The 27400-nt window shown below is 48.4% G+C and overlaps 1 protein-coding gene across 2 annotated transcripts in view; it reads right to left on the reverse strand.

The window, feature by feature from the left end:
- SBK1 (SH3 domain binding kinase 1) overlaps nt 1-27400 on the reverse strand; it is a 96293-nt gene that overhangs the window by 14886 nt on the left and 54007 nt on the right. Inside the window, exon 2 of one of the 2 annotated variants that reach the window (XM_019507583.1) lies at nt 1401-1603. In XM_019507583.1, the coding sequence (XP_019363128.1) occupies nt 1401-1603 (203 nt within the window). Of the gene's footprint in view, nt 1-1400; nt 2130-27400 lie in introns of those variants that run through there. The other variant, XM_019507582.1, reaches the window with a different exon arrangement.

Genomic DNA, 27400 nt, shown 5'->3' on the forward strand with positions numbered 1-27400 from the left:
CTGAAAGCCCGTCTCCCATCATCTACAGGTGCACATGCCCAGGCCTGGGTTATCCTGACAGTGCCACCATGGAAAGCACTAGCTCAGACAAGATGGTGGCAGCTGCTGCTGTTTCAATGGTAACATATTTAGACTGACACCAAGTTGGGCTAAATATTACAAGGGATAAAATTCCAAGGGCCTATCTATACTACACATCTGGTGGTTGCAGAAGAAACTAGTGCAGCAGAGATATAGATCTACTGGTGCCATGTACCATCACCTTTCAGCAGTGCCAAATACTGTCCAAAAAGTGTACATCATGCATGTGTATCTAGAGAAAAGGTATGTCCTGAGTATGCCTGTGTAAATGCTGGGGTGGAGCTATACATGCAAGTGCTCCCACATGATACGTCATTGATAGACTATGCTCATGGCAGCTGTCCATGAGGCTGTCTTTGGAGGCAGGGATTGGGCCAGTGCAAGGGGGTAGACAAGAAAGCTGATTTCTAACTATACCAAGGGCAGTGGGTGCCACACAGGCAATTCAGACATTGATATGGGTAGACAGAGTTTTCTCAGCTCTGTTATACCAACCCAGGTCACCTGGCCTGGGGCAGCATCCTCATCAAAAGGAGGAGTCCCAGGGAAAACAGAGGGCCAGTGATCTACAGCACGAGGGGCAGGCTGTTGGCAGCAAAGTAGGGGGCAGGGGGAACAGAGCATGGTACAGGGGATGGAGAAGGGCACAGAAGGAAAACTGGCCGTGAGAGACCTACCATCAATGGGGAACAGAAAAAGAGAGTGCCCATGAAGCCCCTGTCTGGGCTCATGCCCCCACCAGCACCCATATCAACTCCTCCCCAAGGGTCAGATTATGAAGGGATGGGCCCCTGGAACTATGGAGAAGCTAAAGGGGAAGGGTGAGGGGGAGAGATAAAGCACCCAGAGGCAGAATCAAGGAGAGAGACACCTAGGTAGCCTGTTGCGAGGGGAGGGAAGAAGATCTTTCAATGAAGACCATGGACAAAGACTTCCAGGCCCAGTCATGCTACTGTCCTGCCCACCTGATACTTCACCACCCACCTACCATCCTCAGTGCCCACCTACCAACCTCACCCACCTACCATCCTCAGTGCCCACTCCTCTTACTTGCTCTCCTTTCTCAAATGTATTGCAATCTCCAGCACAGAGCACATGCTGCCTTCCCAAGGCCAGCTCCCTTGGTCATCAAGAACCAGGCAGGAATATCAGCCCTTCCACCGGTCATCTTCTCCCCCTCAGGACTGCCACCAGGAAGAGTCTCCTGGGTGTCTCTTAGTGTCATCCTAGTGTGGCCTTCCTCCCTCCAACCCAGAAGGAGAGCAAGCCTGGATAACTGAGTTCATTCCCCTATGCCATTAAAGCTGAGCTGGCCTCACCTGTGCTTTTGTGGGACACGAGATCCACTTTACCGTAGGTGCCCTTGCCAAGCTCACGGATGAGATCATAGTGCTTGTTGATGTCGGTGCCCGAGAGGGTGCGGATGGCCAGAGACTGCATGTCCTCAGTGATGAGGGGCACCCCGCAGCAGGCCAGCTTGCGCGACGGCTCCTGCTCAATGGAGCCTGCACTCATTGTTGTGCTGCAAGAAAGAGGCATAGTCAGAAGCTGCACCTGACACTGCAGTGCCCAGCAAGCCCTGCCCAACTTGCCCTGCAAGGGGGCTGTGATTTGCATTCATCACCCATAATGTTCTGCAGCAGGATAGAAAATTAGGGGGGGAAAAGGGACATTTCCTGCTGGAGACTGCTACCGATTGAACAGGGAGCCCAGTGACAATAACAGCAATGGGGGCAAACCCGCTAATAGCTTTGAAGTGGAGTTCAATGTGTCTAAGGATGGTGTTGTAGCTTGTGATGCCTTACAGTGGGGAATCAGACTCAGTGAACCAGTCCTAGACAACGGAATCAGGCTGTCTGGCAACAATGCTCATTAGGGTGTAGGCCACAGCTACTAGAGTGACAATCTTCAGCCTGCACTAGGTTGCTTGCAGTATTATGTCACACTATAAATATGATATAGAAAAAGTGATATAGTCACTGAGTAGTGATGCTATAAATACACTGTGATCACCACAGTTATCAGGTTGTCATCAAGTCACGCTATAGTTCTGCAGTGATAGCATAGTTCATGGATTATTAGGTAGTCTTGCCATAGCTGTGCAGTCTGGGTAATTAGAGTTGTGCCACAGTCACTGTGTAGCTGCACTGTAGTTACAATGCAGTCATAGTGAAGTTGGGCTGGAGCTGCACCATGATCACTGTGTTGTATTACTGCTGTGCTAGGACAGTTAGGTGGTAGCTAGACTGCAATCACTGTGCTGTTGCATGGTTATAAAGCTTTTTGTACCCTTAATTATCACCAGTTCTTGTAAGTGGAGTCTGGACACGCCCTGAAAACAATTCCAGTGTAAATAACATGTAATTAATGTATCTTGAAGCTAAAACATACCCATATTAAGTATGAGACCCAAGTTGTAACCATCAGTAGGAGGCTGCTTAAACCAAGGAGGCTTAAACAGCCAGGCAGCATGCCCCATAGGATTATGGGCACCATAACCCCAGTGAAAGTGGGGGTGGGGAACATAGGAGTCTTACTGTGCCTTCACTGCACTCTTCCCTAACAAGTATCAGCTGAAGCATCTTTGGTGTCCCATGGGTTGCAAAATATAAGTGCAGGATGTGCATATGAGAGAGAGCAAGTGAGTGTAGTCTTCCCTCAAGCTTTGCTGGCCCATGGGTAACAATACCGGCAGGAAGTCTTGGCTCCACTATTCACTGGATCTCACAGAAAACTTGAGATGGCATCTTGGGGATGGTGTCTATCTTGGTGCTTTCACAGTCCTGGGCACCAGGAGCACAGAGGCAGCTTGCAACAACACAGCAGCAAATACTCCTAGGAAGAGCTGTTAACAAACCATGTTGGGGCCTAATCTAAACAGTTTCTGAACCGCTGCAGCTGTACGGCTTTAGAAACAGATACACCTAAACTGGTTGCTGCCCCCATGGAGGGAGCCACACCACAACAAATGCTTAAATTAGGAACAGCTATCCCCACAGAGAAAGCAGAACAAGCTCCGGTGGTGGAAGGCCCTTTTTACAGTGTAGCCGTGTCCATGCTAGGGGCTGTACCACACCAACTCTGTCAGTCAGGCATCTCATTCCTAATGGAACAGCTACATCAGCACAAGATCTGCGAAAACAGAGTTGTGCCAGAGGACTAACAAAAAGCAAATGCTAAGAAGCAGTCTTCACCGAAGGGGAGTCTGGAACTGACTGGCTCGTCAGTCTGACTTGTCTTTCAAGAACAATAATGGCATAAAAATAGCAAGCAAGAGGGGCCTGACTTTCCACTGACCCCACCTCATGCAGCCATCAAGGAAGCGTGAACAGTTTCATTAATCTACACCATAGCCACTCTGCATTTGAGGATTGGCCCCTCAAGTGCATCTGGAGCACTACTGGGTATTTACAAAGAGCAGATCCTGCCAGATGAAACTGAGCACAACAGATTTACAGCAATTGCAGGCTAGTGGAAGAACTGCCGATGTTACATAGTTATAGTCTCATGAAATCTCTCAAAATGAATGCCAGTTGACTTGGATTTAACCAGTGTCTCATGGACATCCGGAGGAACCTAAGCCAAGGGTTACGTTATCAAAGCAGCAAACAGCTAAGGGCAACACAGCACAGCAGGAGCTGACATTGGCAAGAGGGGTCTGTTGCAGTAACACTGGGGCCACACTGGATCAGGATTTATTTTACATGTGGAAGAGTAAATGGTACAACCAAGAAACACAGCTAAGCTACTTGCACAGCCCCATTACCAAAGGGTCTGAAAATCCCATAATATTTAATTAATTTACCCTCAGGCATCCCTGTGTGATAAGGAAAAATTATTTCAAGAGAGAGAACTGAGGCACAAAGTGACATACCCAAGGTCACATGGGAAGTCAGTCAGTGGCAGAGAAGGAAATAGTAACTAGGTGAGCGTTTTAACCACCTGAACATCTTTCTTCTCCAGATGATACTAATTTAGGAAATACTAACTAGTGAGGGCAGATACAAAGGGGCTCATATCAGTGTGGGACTAATATTGCTACCAGCTCTGTACATGCAGATCCCCTTGTGAGACTGGGGCCATAAACCAGAACTGAGATCCCACTTGTCAAAATGAAGCTAATGTAGCTCTCAAGAGACTGAAGGTGGGGGTGGACCTGGATACAGCAGAACAGAATGAAGAGTGACACTGAACAGGCATCTAAACACCAACACTGTCATGAGGACTAGCCAGTCACTGCAATTTTCAGGGTGTAAACACAGGACCAGGGGAGAGCAGCCCCTCCCATTAGAACACCTATGTTGGGACAAGGTATCACACATGCAAGGCACAACGGTTAAGGAGGAAGAGGGACCACTTGCCAGAGGAAAGGGTCAAGGGAGGAGTCACCAAAGGAAATGAAGAAAGGGAAAAGTTGGACTGGACTTAAGGGGCTGTCCCAAGAGTAAATGCCATGCAGGTGGGCAAGGGAAGGGGTGAATGCTCCATTGCTTGGGATGCTTTAAGTGAGCCTGGGTGAAGCATCCGTGATTGTGTGGCAAGGAAGGATCCTGCACTGGCAGGAGTGGCGATGACCTAACAGGGCTTTTCCATTTCTAGACTCTATGATAAATTCAGCAAAGCAAGTCTCTACAAGACTCAGGGTCCTGGCATGGACCCAGGGTCCATCTGTCCCCAGCCTGTCTCCAATATTCAGAGGAAGACATTAAACACTCAGAATACACCTACATGTGCAATGCTTTGCCCCCAGGGCACAATTTCTTCTGACCTCATCTGGGAATTGGCTTCTACCCTGGAGCATGCAGCCTGGCCTGCATTCTAGCTGGGCTGTGCACAGATACAGTCCTTTGTGACTAGATTTCCACTTGCCATTCGCTTCCATTTTAAGCCAGATTTTGTCTTCCCGACCTTTCTGACGCTACATCGGGTTCCAACGAATTTATTCATCAGGGAAGACTAGAAAGAATCAGGCAAGGAACTTTAACATCACGATGTTCCAAAAATGTATCAATTTGCCTTACAACGTGTCCAAGACAGCTTGGCTCCATATGTATATTTTTTCTTTGGCTTTGCTGAGGAGAAATAACATTTCAGTATTATCTTTTCAGAGGTGAGGGGACATTGTGGGGAGAAATGACAAAGACGTGCAACTAAAAACATATCATGATAACCCACACAAAGTGTTGTGTCCACCTTTGAATATTTAGTCATGTTTTAACACGTGTTACTTAATATATGTTTCCTAACCTGATGGCATGCTGAAGTACAGACACAATACAAATGCTTGTATCTGGTTAATGCCAGAATTTACAAGCATGTTTGTCAATATTTGAACATTAACTTGTATTGAGATACATTATTCAAGTGTAACCATAAATTACTACAGGGTAGGTAGGGACACAATTAACCAGAGGTTTATGAACACAGTTACAAAAAGAGGTTATAAGATGCAATGAAAAAGAGAGAGACAGAGAGAAAGATAGAAATATAGTCCTTCCATTTCTTATTTTCTATTTACTGCTTAAAAGATTCTCTCAGCTGATGACTGTGTATTTTTCCCTTGATGAAGACACCTGAAATTCCTTATTGCTTACAGGCTTTTTCTGGACCCTGAAAAAAATCTTAATCTGATTCCTTATCCATTAGGCTGGAACAGAGAATTCCTCAAAGACGTGTGCATTTAAGAGTACAGGGTTTTCTTCCCTGTTTTTTGCCCTGTTCCCTGTGGACAGTGTGGCATGAGTCAGAAAGTGCTGTCTTTACATTGCTACAAATCAAAATTTAACAAGTTCAGATATTCCTTGTTTTTCAAGGTGGGAAGAAGGCAAATGCTACAACGGCTCAAAGCCAAGTCCTGCAGCAGGGAGTTCCACAGTTCAGTGTCCAAAACAAACCTAACCATCCCATCAATCAGCCAGCTAGTTCTCTTTATGCTTCTACAGCAAAAGTGGAATCCATGCCAAGGAGAGATGCCAGGGCTATGCTGTAAGTGCAGCAGCCTCCCTTCACCTGATGGTATCTAGCTCATTCCTAGCTTGGCTGAATGGTAAAAATGGGGGTGGTGGCATGCCAAAGGAGAAAGGGAGCGTCACCTGGTAGTTATAAGAGGAGACTGGAACCGAGAGTCCTGGATTCTATAACTAACTTCAATGGGCTCCATGACAAACCATTTAATTTTCTCTATGCCTTAGTTTAACCGTCTGCATACTGGGAATAAAGATATTAACCTACCTCCCAAAGGGGATTATGAGATGGTGTTTTGAACTCCTAGAAAAGGATTAAAGCTGGTGGTGAAAGACAGGGCATGACTAACTCATTCAGTGCAATGGAACAAGCATGGCTGTGCCTCCTCCTGATGGTGACCTTGCTGCTGAATAACTTTGCCTGCCACTTAACTACTAGTTGGAAATCACTTTCCATCTGGGTGTTGATCTCTCCATGTAGAAGCCCATCAGAGCACAGGCAGTCTTGAAATGATGCTCTGTTGATCCTGCTTATTTTCCTCATGGTTACAGATGCTTCCACCAAGCCCTGACTACCACATGGAGGACAGACAGCAGCAGACAGCCAAGCTCCATGCTCCACCTACCACCTGAGAAACATCCTGCAGGCCAAAGTCATAGAGACACCTAGTCAGAACAGCCTGGCCTTACTTTACCATAATTTACACTAGAGTACTCACTCCAGTAGCATGGGCACTGGGGAGTGTGGCTGGATGCCCAGAGGTTGAGGTTTTGAGGCCACAGTAGAAGAGCTCATGGCATGGCCATGTCAGATTACAACGAATCTGTGAATTCTGCCAAATACCTTGTCACAAGGACACAAAAAAAATTATGCTGGAGTCTCCAACATAGGGCCTGTGGGCTGGATCCAGCTGTGGAACTGGCCTGTAGATCTTGAAACAACCTCATGCACAACATGTGGTATGTGGAGTCGGTCTGGTGTGCAGGCTGGACCCAGCACCATGTATGCTATACACTGCACAGGCGGTTGGGGCACACGCTGCATGCAGTGACCGCAGTGATCACACAAAACCAGCCCTGAGTGCTATCTCTGGGGCCAGTCTAGATTGGGCCCCAGGCTATCCATGTGCACCAGTGCCAGTATGCAGGGCTGGGCACTGTGTCAGCCCCCTATGCCACATGCAGTGCATGTGGCTGGTCCAGCCCTATGCATGTGGCACCCTGCTGGACCAGGCCTGCTGTGCACTGGCTCTGGCATTCACAGATGGCCTGAGGCCTGATTTGGACCAGCCAGCAAGCCCCAGAGCAGGGCTAGTGAATGCTGCATGCAATGTGCAGGACTCAACTGTACATACACAATACAAGGGGCCAGCACAGGGCACACGTTGCATGCAGCACCCAGGTGGGCCTGCCCTACACATTGGCTCCAGTGCGTGGTCCTGATCTGGCCCGCAGATCAGTCCAGTCATGGGACTGGATGAGTTTGACAGCCCTGAATTACACCATTGGGGTCTGATGGGGATCGGGGACCTTTTGTGCTGCACGTTGCATACACAGAGTAGAGGCCATCCCTGCCCCAGAGGGCTTACAGACAGGATAAAGGACCTGCTACTGTTCCCTTCTCAGATAAGAGACACACTGCAGATGAGAGGGGATCTGGTTCCCTTCTTACCAGTGCCACAGACCTGCTGCTCATCACCCATCTTAGTGCTCCATTGCTAAGAGCAACCAAGCCTGTGAAAGGACTGGGGTTAACCAGCAAAAGGGTTAACCATTTAACCATTAGCAAGCTGGCTTTGCTGTCTTCTTGTCCAATGCCCATCACTGCTGATGCTGAGTGTCAGAGAGGCAGCTGTGAGTGGTACTGGGCTCCATAACCTCACTACTGCTATCTATCCCTCCCCTGGAGCTTGAGCCTTTGATGAGAGGACAGTGACTGAGGCCAACCTGTGCCCCACAGAGTCCCACACTGGCAGCAGAGGGGATTACATGAGGAGAGCAGAGGGGGCCATAAAGGACAGAAACATGGGACCTGGCTCATGGGCTGCCTCCCTGCCCCTTTTCCTCTGCTTGGAGTAAGGAAGACCTCACACAGGAAACCACTGTGAAGGCCCATTCACCCCAAGCAGCCAGGCTGTGCCTCGCTGACCATTTGCATGCCAGTATACTGTCTGTGTCCCCTCACCTTTGGGACTTGTTGTCAACTAGAGCTGGTAGTTAATAGCTGCAATTGCCTCAACAGCTGCCAGCCCTTTGTCATAACACACAGAAGCCTGTGACAGACAGGTGGTGCTGGAAGGAGAGCACTTCCCATTAGGAACAGGGCCGTTGAATTCGAGTCCTGGCCTGCTCATCTGTAACATGCTTCTTCGTACATCTTGTGGGTCTCATCTGGAAAACTCTGCTCTGCACAGAGGGCTGCCTCTGAGCCAGCTCTGCACAACCCATGCAGCATGCACACAGAGCTGTGGATCAGATGTATACCGGGGGGAGGGGAGGGGCACCTCCAGGCTATAAGGTGCCCAATCATGCCATAACTCTTAGCACTTTAACCTTCACCCAAACTTTGGGGACCTCGCACCCTCTCCTTAGGACAAAGACTGCATCACCCTGTCTTTGTCTAGCACCAGACTCTCTCATCCAAGCACCAATCCATCTATACAGTATCTACCCTTGAATCCACTGGGAGGTGAGCCAGTGTCAGATGAGGAACAGACACAGAGATGCTGCGCAGCTTCCTGAAGGTCATACAAGATGTCCACGATGAGAAAGAAGCTTAGACTCAGACAACCCAAAACCAAGGTGAAGGCCCTAATCCCTGGACCATTCTTCCTTCTCCCAGAAGAAACCTGTCACCTCTCCATGACTGTTCTTCTGTGAGCCATGGGCATGACACCAGCAGAGCCTCAGTGCCTCCTGATGCAAAACCCAGCCCACTTACACTCTGGGTGAAAAAGAATGCCCCTCACTGCAGATCTGATACACATTGGGGCCATTCCTGTTCTACCCAGTAGAAGGTAACATTGTACATACATCCTGGCCAGTCTATGGCAGTAACAGAACAGCCTATCTGTCACACCCCGAGTCCCCTCTGTGCCAGCCATGCAAAGCATGCCGTCCAAACCAGGTAGATAACACGCATGAAATCCATCTGGGAATACTGTGGCCATGTCAGGGAATGGAGCATGTGACTCGGGAGTGAGATTAAGGAGCCATACGCTCCCATAAGGGCTTGTACCTGAACCTGAGTGGCAGAAGCAAAGGAGCCGTCTAAGCAGGTGTCCAGCACTCCGGGTTCCATTTCTGACAGCCACAGGCAGTGCGGACTGGGATGAGTCAATTCAACCGAGCACTGCCAGGAGTGACCAGGAATAACAGTCACAGGTAGAGGGTAGGTTTAGGCTAGATATCAGGAGGCACTACATCACTGTCAGGGCGGCTAGGATCTGGAACCAACTTCCAAGAGAAGTGGTGCTGGCTCCTACCCGGGGGGTCTTTAAGAGGAGGCTAGATGTACACCTTGCTGGGGTCGTTTGACCCCAGTACTCTTTCCTGCCATGGCAGGGGGTCGGACTAGATGATCTGCTCAGGTCCCTTCCGACCCTAGAAACTATGAAACTATGAAACCTCCGCCTCATTCCCTTGACTGAATGTACAAGCCAAGGTGGCTATAAGGTGGCCAGGAGACAGAGAGCAGGGCTGTGCAGCAAAAACAGCTTTGTTAGACACTGCCAACTCATCACAATCTAAACACACTGGGGAGATGGTTCAATCCCTCTGAACCGTCTAGAGTCCAGCAAAATCCTGCCTCGTAGCAGGTCACCTGGCCCCAGAGCCTGGAGCAGCAGGGCTCCCTGGGTCCACAGCTTGGGTACAGCCCTACCTGCTGGGCTGAAAAACCAGGAGCCTGGAAGCCACAGAAGGAAGCATGGAGGTCCCCAGCACAGCCTGGGTTCCTGGCTCTCCTTCAGTCCTCCAGGCAGGATTTCATTTTGAAATTACCTCAGACAAAATGGTTTGAATTTTTCCAAATCAGACTTCTGCTTTGCAGAGAATCTCTACAGCTCTTGTCTATGTTTCAAATGAGATGGTCCTCAGGGAGGGGCACCACTGTTCCCTGCCCAGTGCTGATGGTAGGGAAAGCCCGAGGCACTCATGAGGTACGAAGGCTGACTGAGCAGCTATTCCAGGTGAGTGGTGCTGCCACACTGCTCCAGTGAGTTGTGGCAGGGCTTTACACTCTGAGCTGGGCCCACAGAGGACAGGAGCCCGCTACCACTCAGCCAGAGAGAGTCAGCTGCAGCTCCCCTCACGTCTGTAGGTCCCTGGCTTAATCCTTAGCATGTTGGCCAAGACTGAGGCCATGACACATTTAAATACAATCTGCACAGTCTCCACTGGGGTGGAACCATGGCAGGCCTTAGGGTGCAATTGGGTGCAATGCCAGGCCTTAGGGTTAGAGGAGGAAGGGAAGTCTACAAGCATATTCACAGCCCCAGAGGTATAAGCATTAGGAACCCACATGCACTGGAGTTCAGGTGTGACAAACAAGAACCTTCATGCAGAAATACCTTTCACACTTGCTCTTTAGTTTGCCCAGTAATAATATGCCACATATAAATTGTTTCCTTGCTTTAGCTGTGTTTAAACTCTCCTGCTATCTTCCAGCAAAGACTCCAAGCTTGTGCTGGAACGAGCAGCTTGAAAAAGCAATCCCTTCCAGACATTTCTCCAGAGTTTGTTTTTAACGCATCTTTACCAGCCTTCCCTCCTGGCACTTGTCTTTCTCATTTAAGGGAAAGGACAGTTCAGGTACTAGATTGGGACTCATATGAGCCTGGCTCAATTTCTCGCTCTGTCATTGGACCTTGGCAGGCCACTGCACTACTTTGTGCCTCAGTGTCCCCTCATATAAATGGAGACCATAACCCTGCTATGGTCTGTTGGGCACATTCTTAGTAGCAAGGACTCTCTCTTATTATGTGTGTGTACAGCCCCTGGAACAGTGAGGTCCTGATCTCGTGTGGGGCCTCTAACCACTACCACAGTAGGATCTTCCTAAAAATAATCTGTGGGAAAGCACCTGTTTCCTGCACCCTGTTGCTCTGTGCTGTCAGTTCAGCTAAAAAATAAAGAGGAAATTGTATGGAAATGTATTTAGGAGTATTTCTGGCAGCAAGTCTGACTGAGAACAATGTGGAGAGCTGTGGGATTGTCATACTTTGCTTGACCCTAAGAACACAGCAATCTCCTCTGGCATGGGGGGAGATGTTGAGCAATATGGGTACCAAAGCTCAATGGGATCTGGGTGTCCAGGCATGGAAACCTGCACTCACCAACAGGGGATGGCAGGACGCAATTCAGCTCTCACAAAGTGACACAGGAAACCATGGGCTTGGTGACAAGAGAAAACAAGAACACAGCAGTTGCATCAGTGTTACAGGGACACTGGGGAGAACTTTACCTCCCCCAGGAAGTCAAAATATTATCTCACTTCCTATAAATTATGTAACAGTTTCTGGACTCTGCAGGAGTGTCCCTCAGCAGGGCTGGGAGAAATGCCACCACCTATCATAGCGCCTATGGGTAAACAGCCCACACGTGACTGGGAGAGATGTGCCCAAGTCAAAACACCCTATATCTGTCCTTCCCCAATACCCACATAAAGAACAAATGAGGGAGAGTGCCTGGAGTGGGAGGAAGTATGTCAATAGCACATGGGTGGCCCGGTAGAGTACAAAAAAGTTATTACTTTGAGCAGCCCCCAGGATCCTGCTGGGGCCCAGCACTGAGCTCCATGGACGCAATGCACCTTGAGAGAATGCTCAGTAGCAAAATCCTGTTGTATTTTGTCTCTGGATCCAATTTCAGCCAAGTTTTGAACCCCTCTCCTCCCAGCACCATTTCATCCATAGAGTGGGATTCCCTTCCTGTATGTCTTGCTCACAGTCGTCTTGGAAGTAGCAGCGATGCTACTTTCGTGAGCCCAGTTCTGCAGCACTGGATCTCAAGGCCAAGAATGACCACTTTCATGGACTACTGCTTTGATCGTCTCCTCCATGCACTGCACCACTGAACAGGGCTTGAACACCAAAAACCCCAGCTCTGCAAAGTACATCTGTGCTGATTAAGCCCAGGACTTCTGATAGGGGCTCTGAGCCTGCATGGGGGTGCTGGCAGACAGTTTGGAAGCCCTGCGTTTGTTTGTGTGTAAAAGGAATGCTCCCTTTCAGGCTTTATTCATGCCCAGCTGAAGCCTTACACTTGACTGAGTTGAGGGAGAGTTGCTTAGGGGGAAAATGAGAAAGTAATAAAATAAGTGACTGGCACTTCACTGCTGTGAGATTCTTGGCAAGTTATTCATTGCTAACAACACTACAGCATGGTGTTAAACTCCACTGCCCGGTGGCGAAACCAGAGGACAGAGCCCATGGCATGACTCCGTGTGAACCCCAGGCTGTGATAATGCTGTGCATGCCTTACCAGACCTTTGCAATCCTCCAGCACAATAGGTCTTGTTATCTCCACTTTACAGAGGGAACACCTGCTGGGGCTCAGAGGTGAAGCCCTCTGTGCAAAGTCGCATCATGAGAGCAATAAACCTGGATGCAGAACCCAGGCGCCCTGGCACTTGAGTCCTTGGTCTAAATATCAGGCCACGCTCCCAGATATAGGTATATGTGACTATGCTCTGGTTCAAGTAGGAATTAATTCAGTGGTGTCCTATGGCTTATATTACACAGGTCAAGGTGAGCATGGTCTCTTTTTGTTATACAGCCAGTGCACCACAGGTGTGAAGAATGTTTTCCCATCCTTCCCCCTTCATCTTCTCTCTACAGTAACAGGCTGCACCCTAGGAAGCAGAGGCAAGTTAGGGCTGGGAGCACAATCAGGAAGCAATCCAGAGCACCAGCCCAGCAGGAGGAGGAGGCATCTTCCAAACAAAACCAACCCCATTGTACATACAGCTGGTCTGGTCTGACCTAGGCCTACCCAACAGCTCTACCTGAGCCTGCTGCTTAGGAGGGAAGGGGCTGCCACAGTGAGGGTGCTGCACCACAATTAATGACTTTCTGAACATCAAGGTGTTGGCTGTTCCTGATGTGAAGCAGAATGAGCAAGCTCCATTCATCTCCCTGCTCTGGATATGTCAGTCCCAGCAGCTGCCTGTAGCTCCGCACCTGTCTGAGGTCCCCAAGCCACTTGGTAAAAATAGCGCAGGCTCCTTCCACTCCTGCTTGTTCCTTCATCCTTTCTGCTGCCCTTGCTTCCTGAGACAGCAAATGAGGATGTTTCTACAGCAGCTGCATCTGCTAAGGGCTAGACCTAAAGAAGCAATGCTCCCTGCAGCCCCTTCTGCTGGGACAATATGGAACCTCAGGGGCCAGAAGCTTCCTCTTAAGCAGCGGTTGGCCACAGTCCTGCACCTCCGAGCATTCAGCAAATAAAATGAAGGGAATAGATAGAAAAAGACAAGCCTGGGGATGCTTCCATTGCTGCAGCAAAGACAAACTGAACTCTCAGGCAATAGGACCCTGAGACACCTCCTTTGCTGCTGTGGCCAGACCATGCTGCTGATTCCCTGAGCTGCCATAAGCAAATCCATGGGCTACTGACTCCTGCTCTTAACTATTTCTCTTCTGCTCCATTCTCTAGAGCAGGGGTAGGTGACCTGTGGCATGGATGCAGTGCCACAAGTGGCATGGGCAGCCTTTGCAAGTGGCACATGGCAGATCCGGAAGGGTACAGGCAACAAAGCAACTAATCAGGCAGGGAACAGAAAGCAGAGCAGGCAGGGAGCAAAAATCAGAACAGCAAATCAGAAAGAGAAAGAAAATCAGAGAGGCACTCGTGAAGGATGTGGGGCTAAACTGTGAACATGCCTGCCCAACAGGTTGGTCCGAATCTACAGCCCCCCCAGTGGAACAGCCTGGAACCACAAGATCTAGGAACATCTCAGTAGCAGCGCTCCTGCACCATCCCCTGCAGCACATTTGCCGGAAATGGCTGGCACTGCAGTCGTTCAAGGCAGAATTCCTCCCTAGCCATTACCTCCAGGTGACAAATCTGTATGCTGCTTATTTAAGCATCATTTTTCCAGAGGCTAGAAATATTTACAAACTCTTCCAGATTCCAAAAAGAATCCACTTACTAAGGCAGCCCGGGAGTCTGAATTTTGAGACAAGACCAGTGCTACCTCACTAGAATAAGAGAGACTCAGGGCATCCAGAAGATATTGCTTATTACCCTGTCTTCCTGATACAGCACCAGCTCATCCTGTGACACCTTTCCTTCGGCTCTCTTGGTGGCAAACTCAACAGCCACCTATTCATTCTGCTTTGGGGAGTTTGAGTGGAGACAACATTTAACACACAGAAAGGCCAAAGTGCATCTCAAGCTGAGCACCCAGTAAACCCAGCCTTTGTGGCAGACCAGGCAAAAATCTGGAATTTCTGTTTCATGGTAATGTGATAACATACTTTGCTCTGCTGCCTCCGACATGTCACGAGATGATGTAAAAACTATAGGAATCATAGAAAAAAAGGGGAGAAAAAAATCATATAAAACTCTGCAAACCAACCCCCTCACCCATATAAGAAATTCTAAAATATTCCAAAATGAAAAATTGTGAAATAAAAATTTCTATTTTAACATATTTTTGCTGAAAATTCATCAAAATCAAACTCTGGGGGAGACATTTCAAAGACAGAATTTGTTATCATCAAAACAAAAGAACCGCCGGCCAGCTCTAGTGCTCAGCATCCCTGGCGCTCTTGGGGTCACATGAACTACATTCCACTGAAGAAACAGAAGGATTTCCCATTTGTAGAGGCAAAGCAGACAGCTCAAGCTGCCGAAGGAGTGTGTTCATCTTTATCTTCCCTGGGAGCAGTTCCTACATAGAGAACACAGGATCAGACCCAAGAGGTGGCACTTTCACACAGACTGGTACAGAACTGAGGGACTGCCCAGACTAACAAAGCCACAGAATCCCTTCTTGGAAACTTTAGCTACAATCTGGGTGAAATTCACCCCTTTGTGGAAGGCCAGTCCTCACATCACCCTTCAGCTTTAGGAATAAATGGGTCTATGTTGGCTTGTTATCACATAATGATTAATATCTAATTGCTTTATATTACTGCCTGGAGTCCCCAGTCAAGATCATTGCTCCATTGTGCTAAGTGCTGCACATTCACATTAAGGACAATGCTGCCACCGAGGGCTACAATCCAAATGGACAGAGGCAGTGCTCTCCTCACTATGGAGATGGGGAGCTCCAGTCTGTAAGGACACCCGAGAAGTCCATGACGAAGCCAGGCACAGAACCCAAATCTCAGAGACCTCAGATCTCTACCCCAGGCCACCTGCATTCAAGCTTTCCACAGGCAAAGAGCAGCCGTCTTCTTCCAGTCTATGGAATTTGTATTTGCAGCTAAAAGCTCTCACAAACCAGAGCAAAGAATGCCAGAACACACACAGGCACACGTGTGTCCTTGTCATGTTGCACCAAGGCTGCCTCACCAAATGGCAGCTGCCTCTACAGATGGGAGATGACCATAATTTAAAGATGCAAGTATGCAAAAGACAAGCAGCGAGCTTTGCACAGCATGTTTACCCCTCAGGGCTAAAACCTGGGCCTGAGCTACTTGGCTCTGCCCCTTTCACTGCCTGAAGAGTCTCTAGTGATGGTGACCCTGTGACCCCTATGTGGCACCTTGCTTCACCATCTCCATGTCCCAAACATTTTTTCCTACTATTCAGACTAAAATTGTTCTGTTTAAGCTTCAGAACCATTTATCTCATTGACTGAGGAGGATAATCCGCCCACTTCTTCCTCACTCCCTGGCATATATTTATAGACAGTTATTCTGTCTCCTGTCAGCAGCTGTCTCTTCTCTCCTTTCCCAAACCTGCCTCTGGCCCTTTCCCTGGTTTTCCAGACCACCCTCACAGCACGATGCCCAACTGGCATGAGAGGCTCCCTGGCCCCAGCCTCAACAGGGAAAGCTCCCCCCCAAGACCCCCACAACAGGCCTCCATTGATGCCACCTTGCAGTGCCATTGCACTCTTTTAGAGCTGCACTTGGACATTTGCTTCGTGTATTGGCACAAGGGAGAGAGACCACAGCAGGGACGAAGGGAACCTGGCTCTGTTGTAAGGAATGGATGGGAGGGCTCTTAGATCTCCCCACAAACTGGCCAAGGGGTCGGGGGACTCATGAGATAGTTTGGGCCAACTCTGGGAGGCAAATGGAGCAGCTGCTGACAGCCAAGTCAATCAAATGGTTGACCTCCCTCCCACTGGCGTTAACTCACTCGGTGTTCTTAACTCGGTGGCCAGGATGAGTACAACACAGGCAGCCAAGTCCCTGGGGTCCTTCCCTCCATCCCTCTCTCCATGATGGCTCCACTACACTGCGCTGCCCCCGCTCACATAACTAGGTCATGGCTTGTGCCAGCCACCAACCAGCTGCCCAGCACAAGCCCCGTGCAAGGCAGAGCATACACAGCTGGACAGGACTCACTGAATATTGGTTGATCTCAGGCTTGCAAACTGACAGAGCTGCCAGGAAGCACCACTCCGTGGGCAGCAAAAGGCCTCTGGCTCGCAGACCCAAATGGAGCTTCCCTGAGAGCCGGAGTCATCGCTTTGGTTTCCATGAGCCTGGAGCTGCATTCCTCCTAGCGAAGTGTAGTTTCATCTGCCCAACTGGCAGAATCTCTCCTTCCAGCCCTAGGCTTCAACATCCTCTGCCATCTCCCTTTGGCTGGCACTGACAAGCTGAGCTCCTGTCATCTCTGGTTGCCCAGGTCTTCAGGCCTCACAAGCCTATCTCTGCTGGCTGGTGGTCTGCTTGTTCTCATCTGAGCCTCCAGCCTCGCTCTCTGCTCGGGGCTGACTTACCAGAGCATAACACCACATGCCTGCATGTTTCACACCTCAGTCCCCTTCCAGAGCCATGGGGAAAAGGCCGGCATGGGAGCAGCGCTGCTAGACATGGACCACTCTGGGAATGAGGGGCCTAATCTGGGGTATCCAGGGGAAACTAAGGACCCCTGGCCCCTCACAAGGGCAAACCCCGCATAGGTTAGAGAGGCACAGGGTGAGATTTATCTAAGAAACCTAATTCATCTCTTCCATTTTCCCCCTGTTCAACTCCCTTTGAATTCCCCTCTGGCAGGTTTATTGGGTACAGGTGCTCAGCTCCCATAACAGTGCTGCTGTGCAGAAGGAAGACAGAGGGGTATTACAGCAGAATGATTTATCCTCTAGCCTTGCCAGGCTGTATGCTGCACCTCCAGGCATATATTAGCCCTGCCAATAAGTAATTGGCAACTTGTTAACAGCTCATTGAGAACACTGAAGGCCACACTAGGGCACCAGCAGGGAGGGACAGTGCCGGCTTGAGAATTATAAGGGGGTGGGGGATGACACCTCAACTACAGCCACAAAAATTATAGATCAGAAAATAACCTGCTTATTAAATGGAGTAACAGTAAATGGGTTCAGACATGGAAATATATGCGATTAGCCAGAGATGGTGGGGCCATGGAAAAGTCCCAGCAAGGTCCTGGATGTAGGATGATGATGTGCTAGTGCTGTGGGCACAAAAGAAATCACCAACTCCACAGGACCCCCTGTGTGCTTGCTGGCCAGGTGATTCTGGGCCCTGGGAGGGACAAAACAAATGCCAAAATATGCATGCTCTTTGCCTTGGTCAATCCAGCCACAGAACAGAGGAAAGGCAGAGATCTGTTAAAACCTGATGCCACTTCTGGGTGAGAGCTCCAGTGGGAAAGGACTTAAAGGAGGGGAAAAAAACCCTCTATCAGCAAACATGTATCAGGAGTGTTAATTAGAGCTTGTTATTTTTGGAAGGAGGAGAAGACTGATGCTAAAAAATGCTATGCCAGGGCCCTGGCTGGGGCATGTGCAGGCAGATTTACACTTGTGAGGACTTGGGTTTACACACAGTTATAATCAGTCTATCACCTCACACATGGATACAGCTATTATGGACTAAGTAATATTGTTTATTAATGATCAATTATTCACCACAACATTCTCTGTGATTCTCTAGGCTGTTCATCAGAGGATCTCAATGTGCTTTATAGATGGGGCTGGAACACCCCTGGGGAAGGGGACAGTATCATCATCATTTTCCAGCTAGACATTGAAGCAGAGAGGGGGGAAGCGAGGAGCCCAAGGTCACACGATGAGGCAGTGTCAGAGCCAGGAATAGAACCCAAGTGTCCTGATTTTTTACCCTTTCTTATGCTTTGTGATCACGTGTGTGTGTGCGTGCGCGCGCGCGCATGTCTCTCTCTCTCTCCAGGGGAATTATTTTATAAATCCAGTATGGCTCCCTGCTGGTTCCCTAACAATCTAGGCATGAGCAGAAAACTCCTTCCCAAGCAGCATAATACCCTTGCTTTCCACTCAAAGTGAGGCAAGTGCTGATTAGGAGGAGTCCTTTGGCCCAAGGGATAGCAGCTGCTGTAATCTGGGGCAATAATGCCTGGCATACAGCACCATGGTGCTGGCTCTAGGGATCCTGCACTCCTTGGTAGACATACTACCCCAGCACCTGCACCAGCACCTCCCAAGCTCTCTGCTGCAGGCAGCTACTACTACCCAGCTAGCACCAGCCCAGAAGCCTGAAGCTGTGGTGGCACGTCAGCAGGAAAAAGTCCCAGAGTACAAGAAGTCCCTGCTATAAGCCCCCCTGCAGGACCTAATAGCATAAGGACCACTGCTAGTTGCTTCTGACACAGAGGAAATGAGGACATGATTGCTACTACCTCTCTTCAGGTGCCCATAGGTGCTTAAGCACCACTTTGAATAGATTTGCTGTGGGCAAGACCTAAAACATCAGGCATTACCTAGAACCCCATTTACATGATGCTCCCATGGACAAACCTGAATGACATTTGTCCTGTACAAAGAAAGCTATGGGACTGAGGAAAGGTGGAGTTTGGGGCCCCAAGATGACCAGACCCTAGAACACCTGTTTTCTTCAGCAATCCCTTACTATTGAGGATGCTTGTCTTCCATGTCTTATCTGTGGGTCCAAAAATGGTTGACGAGGCCGATATAGGAATCAACTCTGTTGCAACTCAGGCAAATATTTCCATGTGGGGTGTGTGGCTCCAGATTCTTGATTCAGTCCGTGACACGCTGTTTCTACCACTTCCACCTTTCCATCTCCTGTTGTCATCATAAGTTTTCAAAGTTCTGAGATCCTTGCAGCAGACTCTTCCTCCATTTGGGGTGGTCTTGGGTGATAGTTTCCCACCATTTGATGTCAAAGCTGCATTTTTGAGCTAGCCTTGAAGCATTTTCTCTGCCCTCCTCTTAAGTGTATGCCTTGATTGAGCTGGGACGATAAAACTTGCTTTGGGAGGCTGTAGTCAGACATTCAGATGATGTAGCCAGCCCAGCGGAGTTGAAGTCAGATGATCATGGCCTCAATGCTTGTGATGTTTGCTTGTGAGAGGACACTAACGTCAGTGAATATCTTCTCACTGGATTCAAAGGATCTTCCACAGGCAGCATTGATGGTACTTCTCCAATGATTTGAAGTGACTCCTGTACATTGTCCACGTCTCAGCTCCATACAGTAAGATGGGAATCACAACTGCTTGATAAACCATGAGCCTGGTTTCAGATCTGATGTCACAATCTTTGAATACCCATTTCCTCAGACATCCAAAGGCTGCAAATGCACATTTGAGATGTTGGATTTCTTCATCAATGTCCGGCTTCTGCAAGAGATGGCTTCCGAGGTACAGGAAATACTTAACATTCTCCAGAATCTCATCATGAATCTGAATTACCAGAGCCGAGGACTGCTCATTGAGAACTTGTTGATGGAGGATCTTAGTCTTCAGTGATATTGATGTTGTGTCACCTGAGTTCAAGCCACAATCGCAGTGCAGTGCTCTGGAAATTCACTATTAGGATTTCCCATGAGGGTCCTGATGTTTCAGGTCCCAAAGTTGAATGTCTTTGTTGATTCTGACTGCAGTAAAGGCGATTCCACTGGATGCAGTTATCCAGTTAGGAAGAAGGAAGACAAGCTATGTTCAGGGCAAAGCTCAATCACAGTTATAGCTGCCGAACTGCAAGCCTGTCCTTGTCCAAGTGCTAGATGACATTCTTGTAACTGCCACCTTCATTCCAGTTCATGACTAGGAGCTTCCAGACATCACAATCCTGTTCTTGTTGCCAGTAGCTGGTCACCAAAGGGCTTGAAAAAATATGCTGGAAAAGCCATTTTAATGGAAGACACCTGTGTGTGATTTCTGTTATCACAGAGAAGCTGCTGCACATTATCTTCCATACAGTTCCTGACAAAACAGAACCTTAATCCAATGGCAAACAGGCCAAGACAACTGGAGATCTTGTTCCACTGCAGCCTTCACCTGCCTTGCAGCCATTGAGACCTAATATCTTCTTCCACTTGCTCTACTGTTGAAGACTTGTAGACCCACGGCTGAAGGCTGGGCAGGCTTATTATAGCAGCAACCTGTACTCACCATGTTACAGCACTGTCAAAGGATATGTGTGGCTTTTCAGGAAGGAAAGCATTACCATCTGATGTCCCCACCACATCCTGGTGGTGCTATTGTTGCTTGGTCCACAACTGCTTATTCAGAGTTGCACCTGCTTATTTAGTAGCTAACCCTTCCCTCCAGAAAAAGGTCATTCCTCTATCTGCCACCTGTGGATGCACTGGGTAGCAGTACAGCTCTGCCACCAGTAAAACACCTGTAGCTTCATGGAGAATAAGCAGCATCCCTAGTTATCTTAGACAATGACTGTCAGCCAGAACATAGCCTGGGATACTGTGTAATGAGTTGTGTCATTAGGTTACTCTGCTGACAGGCCCTGCCATCACTGTAACAGAACCAGACATCAGGATGATAATCCCAACATTCATTGGCACCTGTAAAACTATTCCACCCCTTTAGCTCTTGTGATGCTGCCCAGGTGACCCAGCACAGAACTGCCTTTTCCATTACATACCCAGGAAGAAGGTGTCTTGTAAGCCAATTACTGGCTGCAGTGCCATTCTCCAGGCTGCTTTCCAGCTGGACTCCAATATAAGCCATAATCCTTTAAAACATTCCTCTACAGGAAAAGCTGAAGAGCAAGAGACAGCCGTAGGCAAGTCCCAGTAGGAGATGGACAGAAAGCAAAACACTGGACATCAGCTGCAGCAAAATGCCTAATCCCATGACCACATGCCTGAACTCACTGGCATCCTGGAAACAGGCTAAATTCTGTGGCTGTGGGACTGAGGAGTCCATGAAGCCCTGACCGAGATGAGTGGCACCATTCACAACTCTCTGAGCTCTTGTTTCAGGCCCTTTGAAGACTCAACTTTGTACTCAGTTCAAGGTTTTGAAGTTCTCTCCACTACCAGCACAGGGTGAACAGTGGTTCTCAACATTTTTAGATTCAAAGCATCCCTTGAAAGACTTGAAGCAGCCCTTAGAAAATGCCAGCTCTTAGTTTTCACTCAGTTTTTGACTACAGCAAAATAATAGAGCAACTCTTCTGTTGCAAAGATCCTGGAAAGACCACAACAGGTCAGACTATGTTTGACACTGTGGTTCCTATTTGAAGTGTTTCAGCAATAGCATAACAGGGGGGGACAACACACAAATGGAACCAGAGCAGCAGCCCCAGGAGCTGCCTTGGGAGGGAGGGAAGAGGAAAAGGGAAGGTACAAAAATAGCTGCGACCACAGCAGTGCCACTGAGATCAGCACTATGATAGCCAGTGCTGCCCCTGGCATCATGCAGATGCCCCAATTATGAAGCTACCCAGCTGCACTTCCTTCCCTGGGTTTATCCTGTGAATTCTGTTTGCACAGCTAGCTGTGCAGCACCCTGGTTGAGAATCACTGATCTAAAGGCTTCCCTGTACAGGGAAACAGCTTGCTCTATCTAATCCATAATGGCTGCCCATAGGGGTATGCTGATTCTGCATTAAAAGCATCATTTTTCTCCACTTTGAAGGCACTAGTATCACAACAAGCTATTAAAGATCAGCCATGGTGGCTTTAAATTCACCCCCTAGCTTATCAGAAAACAGCTTCCCATGTACACAGGCTCAAAGAGCATGAGGTGCTCTGTGTCCAAGTCCTATGGGCTTTCAGCAGGATGGAGGCACTTCCCACTCCTTACTGACTTTGAAAGTCCCACTATGGAACTGCAGCATCCATGGACCCTTGTCTGAGGGCAGTCAGCCCCCTCCTGTACTCAATGGTGTTTCAGATTGCTTGTCTACAGTATGGAGTTGCACTGGTACAACAGTGCCAGCTGAGCTCCATCTGCAGAGTCCCACAGTGGAGAAAGAGAGCACATGACAGCAGAAGGGGTTTTTTTCTGCTATTTAATTTGCATCGTGTCCCCAAACAGCAGGAGTCCTCTTCCGTTAGCATAGTAGAAGCCATTCCAGGCATCTTCAGGCAGCACGATATCCGTGAGGGGGTGAGATCTTGTGTCAGCTCTAGCCGTGTAGCTGTGCCAGCAAAACTTTGCAGCGTGGACCACACCTGAATAGTTCTCTAGTGCACAGGCCTCAATCTGACTTTTCCACATGGGTGATAAGCTAAACAAGGCACCTGCCAAATGTCCCAGACCAGCCAGGTACCACGCTGCACCACTGCCATGCCTGGGTAACAGTTCTCAGCTTATTGATCAACAGCTATCCCAGCCCACATTTGCACCTGGACATCATGGTAGTGGAAGGCAGGGAACTGTGTAAAGAAACACACGCACCCTGGCAAAGCTGAGGTGGGAGAACAGAAACCTCCCCTTGCCCTCCATGGTGGTATTGAATCCCTAACAGCAGGAGCACATGCATTGCTCACAGAAGGGGTATCCACTTGCAGGGGCTTCCTTAAAAACAGGGTGGTATTTACTTCACTATTTTATACCCAGAGGAAAGAGCCAAGTCTCACAAAAGAACACAGCTTCCTGAGCTGAGAATTTGGATTTTGATCTTGGGCAAGTCATTTTGCTACTCATTAGGGCCATCTCTCACTCTGCTGCACAGCTCCTGGTGCCCAAGGTGTGACAGCAAGATAAACAACAGGAGAAGCAGGTGATGCTCCTCACCCAGGAAGTAGAGTGACTCCTTGCACTTTCCCTGTACTCACTACTCAAATGAAAAAGAGCCAGGAAAGTATATAAAACTGATTATCTACTTGAGCATGAGGCCTCTTCCTGCAGGGTAACAAGGAGCAGGGTTGTGTAAATATGTATTTAATTTGTGCATTGGTGTGAATTTAATGCTTGGGAAAACTGCTGGATCGACAGCTCTGGGCTGGAGTCTGTTTATTCAAAGAGCAGGTGCAGCAGGATAAGCTTCACACAGTCCCAGCCTGCCAGGGGGCCTCAGGTCTGACTACAGGGACCAGCTGGGATGAGAAGGGATCATTTTCCACAGGCCACTGTGCTCTCTAAGCCACCCATCAGCACCAATCCCAATGAGGTGGGGTTTTGTTATGTGGAACAGGACGAGAACCACTGAACCAGAAATTTGGGCTGGAATTCAGAAAGCTGTTTCTTACCTCCAGAACAAAAAGGTTTTGGAGCTGCCTCTTGCCAAGTAGGGACAAAGAACCTAAACGCTATTTAGGATGGATGTGGGTACATATATGAAAGGAGTGTATGACATGGTTGCCTGTGACAGCAGAGGACTGGACTCATGGACCCAGGAGTTCCCTGTATTCCCTGAAGTTGGTCCATACAGAGCTTAGACAGATCCAGGATTAGATTAGATTAGAGTCCAGATTCTGTTTTGGCTGGAACCAGGGAATGCCCAAACGAGAGGAAAACTGGAAGCATTCCACACCAAAAAATTTTTCAATGAGTTGGGCAAGAACCACCAGTGTGTTCCATGTACAGCACCACACACAGTGGGTCCCCACTCCACAGCTACAACAATACACTTAACAAATATAGATTTATAAATGCATTTATAAATGCATTCATCTTCCCATTGCAGCTGACACTGCCCCAAAACAGTCATGAACATCTCCTGATCCAGATAACTTCATCTCTGAGGACAAAGAGAGGAATGAGAAACAGCCAAAGTGACAGTGCAATACAACAGGTCAGCAGGGGTACCAAGAACAGAAATGCAGACTAAACCACAGGCCAGTGTCCTGCCCTTACAACCATCCCCCCTTAGCATGGCAAGTGGGGCTTTACTGGATTCAAACCAGCTGTTTTACCGCTGATTCTTTCCCTGTATACTATCTATACATATTCTTGCCAATTGATTTCCCTGGCCTTGCTGCAGATGCAAAGGACAAGCAGTGGTAAATTCATGTATAGGTTTATATTATTCACACAAACAAACAGCCTTATCACCAGCATGCCTTTCCCTTGTATCATCTTGAGATGCCTGATATTTGCACTTCCTTAGCAACATGCATCTGACAACTCGTTCCACAAACAGAGCAATTAAATCTCACAACAGTCAGGCACCTTACACATGGAGAAACTGAGGCAGAGATAGGCAAAGCCATTCACAAGGGGAGACATCAGCAGAACCCAGGAGTCCTGATACAACACCCCGCCTTCCTCCATTCTCATCTGCAAGCTTTGCTTTAGCTCTCACCGATATATTTGTTCTTAGTACCGTTTCCCTTGTGTTTTCCTTTATTCCTGTCTTGTTCATGGCTACAGCTAGAACCTTCAATACCCTTGTAAAAAATGGACAGAAATCCTGCAGAAGGAAAGGTCTATCAGGGAGGCCATGCAGCTTGCAATCGAGGGCTGACCTGCAGTCAGGATCCCAGGCTCTATCCCTGCTGACCTGCCAGGTAGCCTCTGACATAAGTCACTGTGCCTTTCAGGGCTGCTCCTTCCCTCCAAACCTGTATCTAGCTGACTTCATTTGGGACAAGAATCATCTCTGAATCTTTGTGTGTACAACACCCAGTGCAATGGGGCCCTGATCTTGGCAGAGACCTTCAGGCATCACTACATACAGGCAAAACTCATTTGGGCATGGAATAAAGTCGTTCAAAAATGACACCAAACATTGAGACCTCAGTAGAACCCAGAGCCACTGAATCTCAGCATGCCAAGGACTGCTCACCTCCCTCCACCCCCCACCCCAGGATGGTCTCTCTCAGGCCACCACCAAGCCTGATACCAAAAATTCTGTTCTATGCCACCTTTGGCTATCGCTTGCCAGCTCTCTGTGGTTCTCAACTGACCCACTGCTATCACATCTGAGCATCTCACAATTTCTAAATATATGTAGGCTCACATCCCTGAGGGGCAGAGCAGTGCCTTTGTCCTCAATTTGCAGAAGAAAACTGAGGCACAGACAGTTGGAAGCCCAGGCCCACAGAGGAAAATGGGGCACCTAACTCCCACTGAAGCCTCACTGATTTAGGCACCCTTGTAGATCTGAGCTTAAGTAACTTGCCCAAAGTCGCACAGGAAATTTCTGGCAGCAACTAAGCAACCCAACTACTGGATCATCACCCCCAGACTCTAATCCACTCCTGCTCCTGGATTATAGGAGTTCTTCCTACTATTTGCAAATGTCACTCCAAGTCAGACAAGCCATTTCCACCCAGCCTTGTATTGTAGGACTCAACCCCAAAGTGAAAATTAACAGCTAGACAACAGACCCTTGAAGATCAAAGCATACACTGTGCAAACACAGCCGTAACCATAAACACTGCAGCTGGAACAGAGTCCCTATAAAGCATGGGCATTAAGTGGGTATTGCAGTTAATTACCTGATTAGAAGTACAGTATAAGGTGGGGAAAAACCCTCTTTAGGTTGTGATAATGAAAGCATGAAAGCTTGCTCAATGAGACATAGCAAATGTTATTACTAGTTTGGCTGAACATGCTCAATGCAGTGGATGGCAGTGACCCATCAGGACTGGTCAAGTTACAGATTGATTAAATGACCAAGAGCAAAACTCTGCTGAGTGGCTGATTGTCCATGGGCAGTTTCACTAGAAGTACCATACCGGAGCAGTCAGTGGTTCACCTAGCCATCAACCATTGCCATGTGGCTCAGAGGAGGAGGTCATCACACTATCCAGAGGTGTCCCCAACAAAGCAATACTACCCCACGGGGCAACATGACCCCAGATGGTGATCAGATAACACCAGAAAGCTGAAGTCAGTGAGCAGCCTGGTAAAAGGATCACAGAAGATGCTAATTTTGTTCTTTCTCCTTTGAGATGTACATGGTTTTCGTTATTCGTCTTCCCAAGTATCACACAGACTTTAAAGATTTTTCACGGCAAAAGACACGAGATTAGTACACCCATTTTGCATATGGAAAAGTGAGGCAGCAACAAATCAAGTGGCATGGTCACAGTCACAAAAGAAGCCTGTGGCAAAGCCAAGAACTGAACCTGGATTGCCTGTGCAACTATCTGGCCATTCTTTATTCTTCTTAACTTATTTACCTTGGTAATATCCTGCACCAGAGAGTTCCAAGCTTACTCTTTAGCTGCAGCTTTTTCCATCCATTTAAGCATACTTCTTTTTAATACTCAATGCCTTATTTGTTCTTTTCTGATAGGAACAGAGAGTAGGAACATCTGAGTGGCACTCCCCTTTCCAGACTAAAGCAGACCATAACAGCATATTTTCCTTACCACCCTCTACTGCCTTCCTAACACTTAACGACTCTGATCTCATGGTGAAGGACTCAAAGATGTCTGCTCAACAGTGCTGACATGATTTTCCTAAGAAAATTAAACCAATTCAACTCCCTAGAGAGCAGATTCATTGATCTGTTCCCACAGGAATAATTTTTCCATTCTTTTATACTGATTGTCACCTGCCACCACGTTGCTCAATTTTCTCAATTCTTTTTGAGTCCCTCAGAATGCTCCTTGACTGATCTACATCACACAGGCCTTGATTCAGCTCACAGATCAGTGCATATCAGATACAAATGCTTGGTAGTCAATACAGTTAAGGGCATGTGTGAATTCTCAGTCATGCCCTACATGCTGAGAACCATAGGTGATGCATCAGGGATAAATGGGGGGGCACATGCCCACCCTGAAATTGGCCCTCACCAGCTGGGGAGTGGGGGGGCGATAGCTGGTGCCCCCCCGAGATGGTAGGGGTTCCAAGAGAAGCGCCAGCAGCACTTCTGAGTTTGCCGCCAGCAGTGATCAGACACTGGGCCTCTCCCCCCCCCCAATCAGTGATCGGCTGCTGGTGCCCCCCCAGGATCAGGAGGCACCAGTCACCCGTGCTGGGAACAATTTCCCCCTCTGGTATCCTCTTCATAGGCAACTAAATAAATTAAGCACGGACCCCCATGACAGACCCCTTTCCCC

This window comes from Gavialis gangeticus, unplaced genomic scaffold (assembly GCF_001723915.1).
Source record: "Gavialis gangeticus isolate Ggan-Ray unplaced genomic scaffold, GavGan_comp1, whole genome shotgun sequence".
NCBI classification, from domain to species: Eukaryota; Metazoa; Chordata; order Crocodylia; family Gavialidae; genus Gavialis; species Gavialis gangeticus.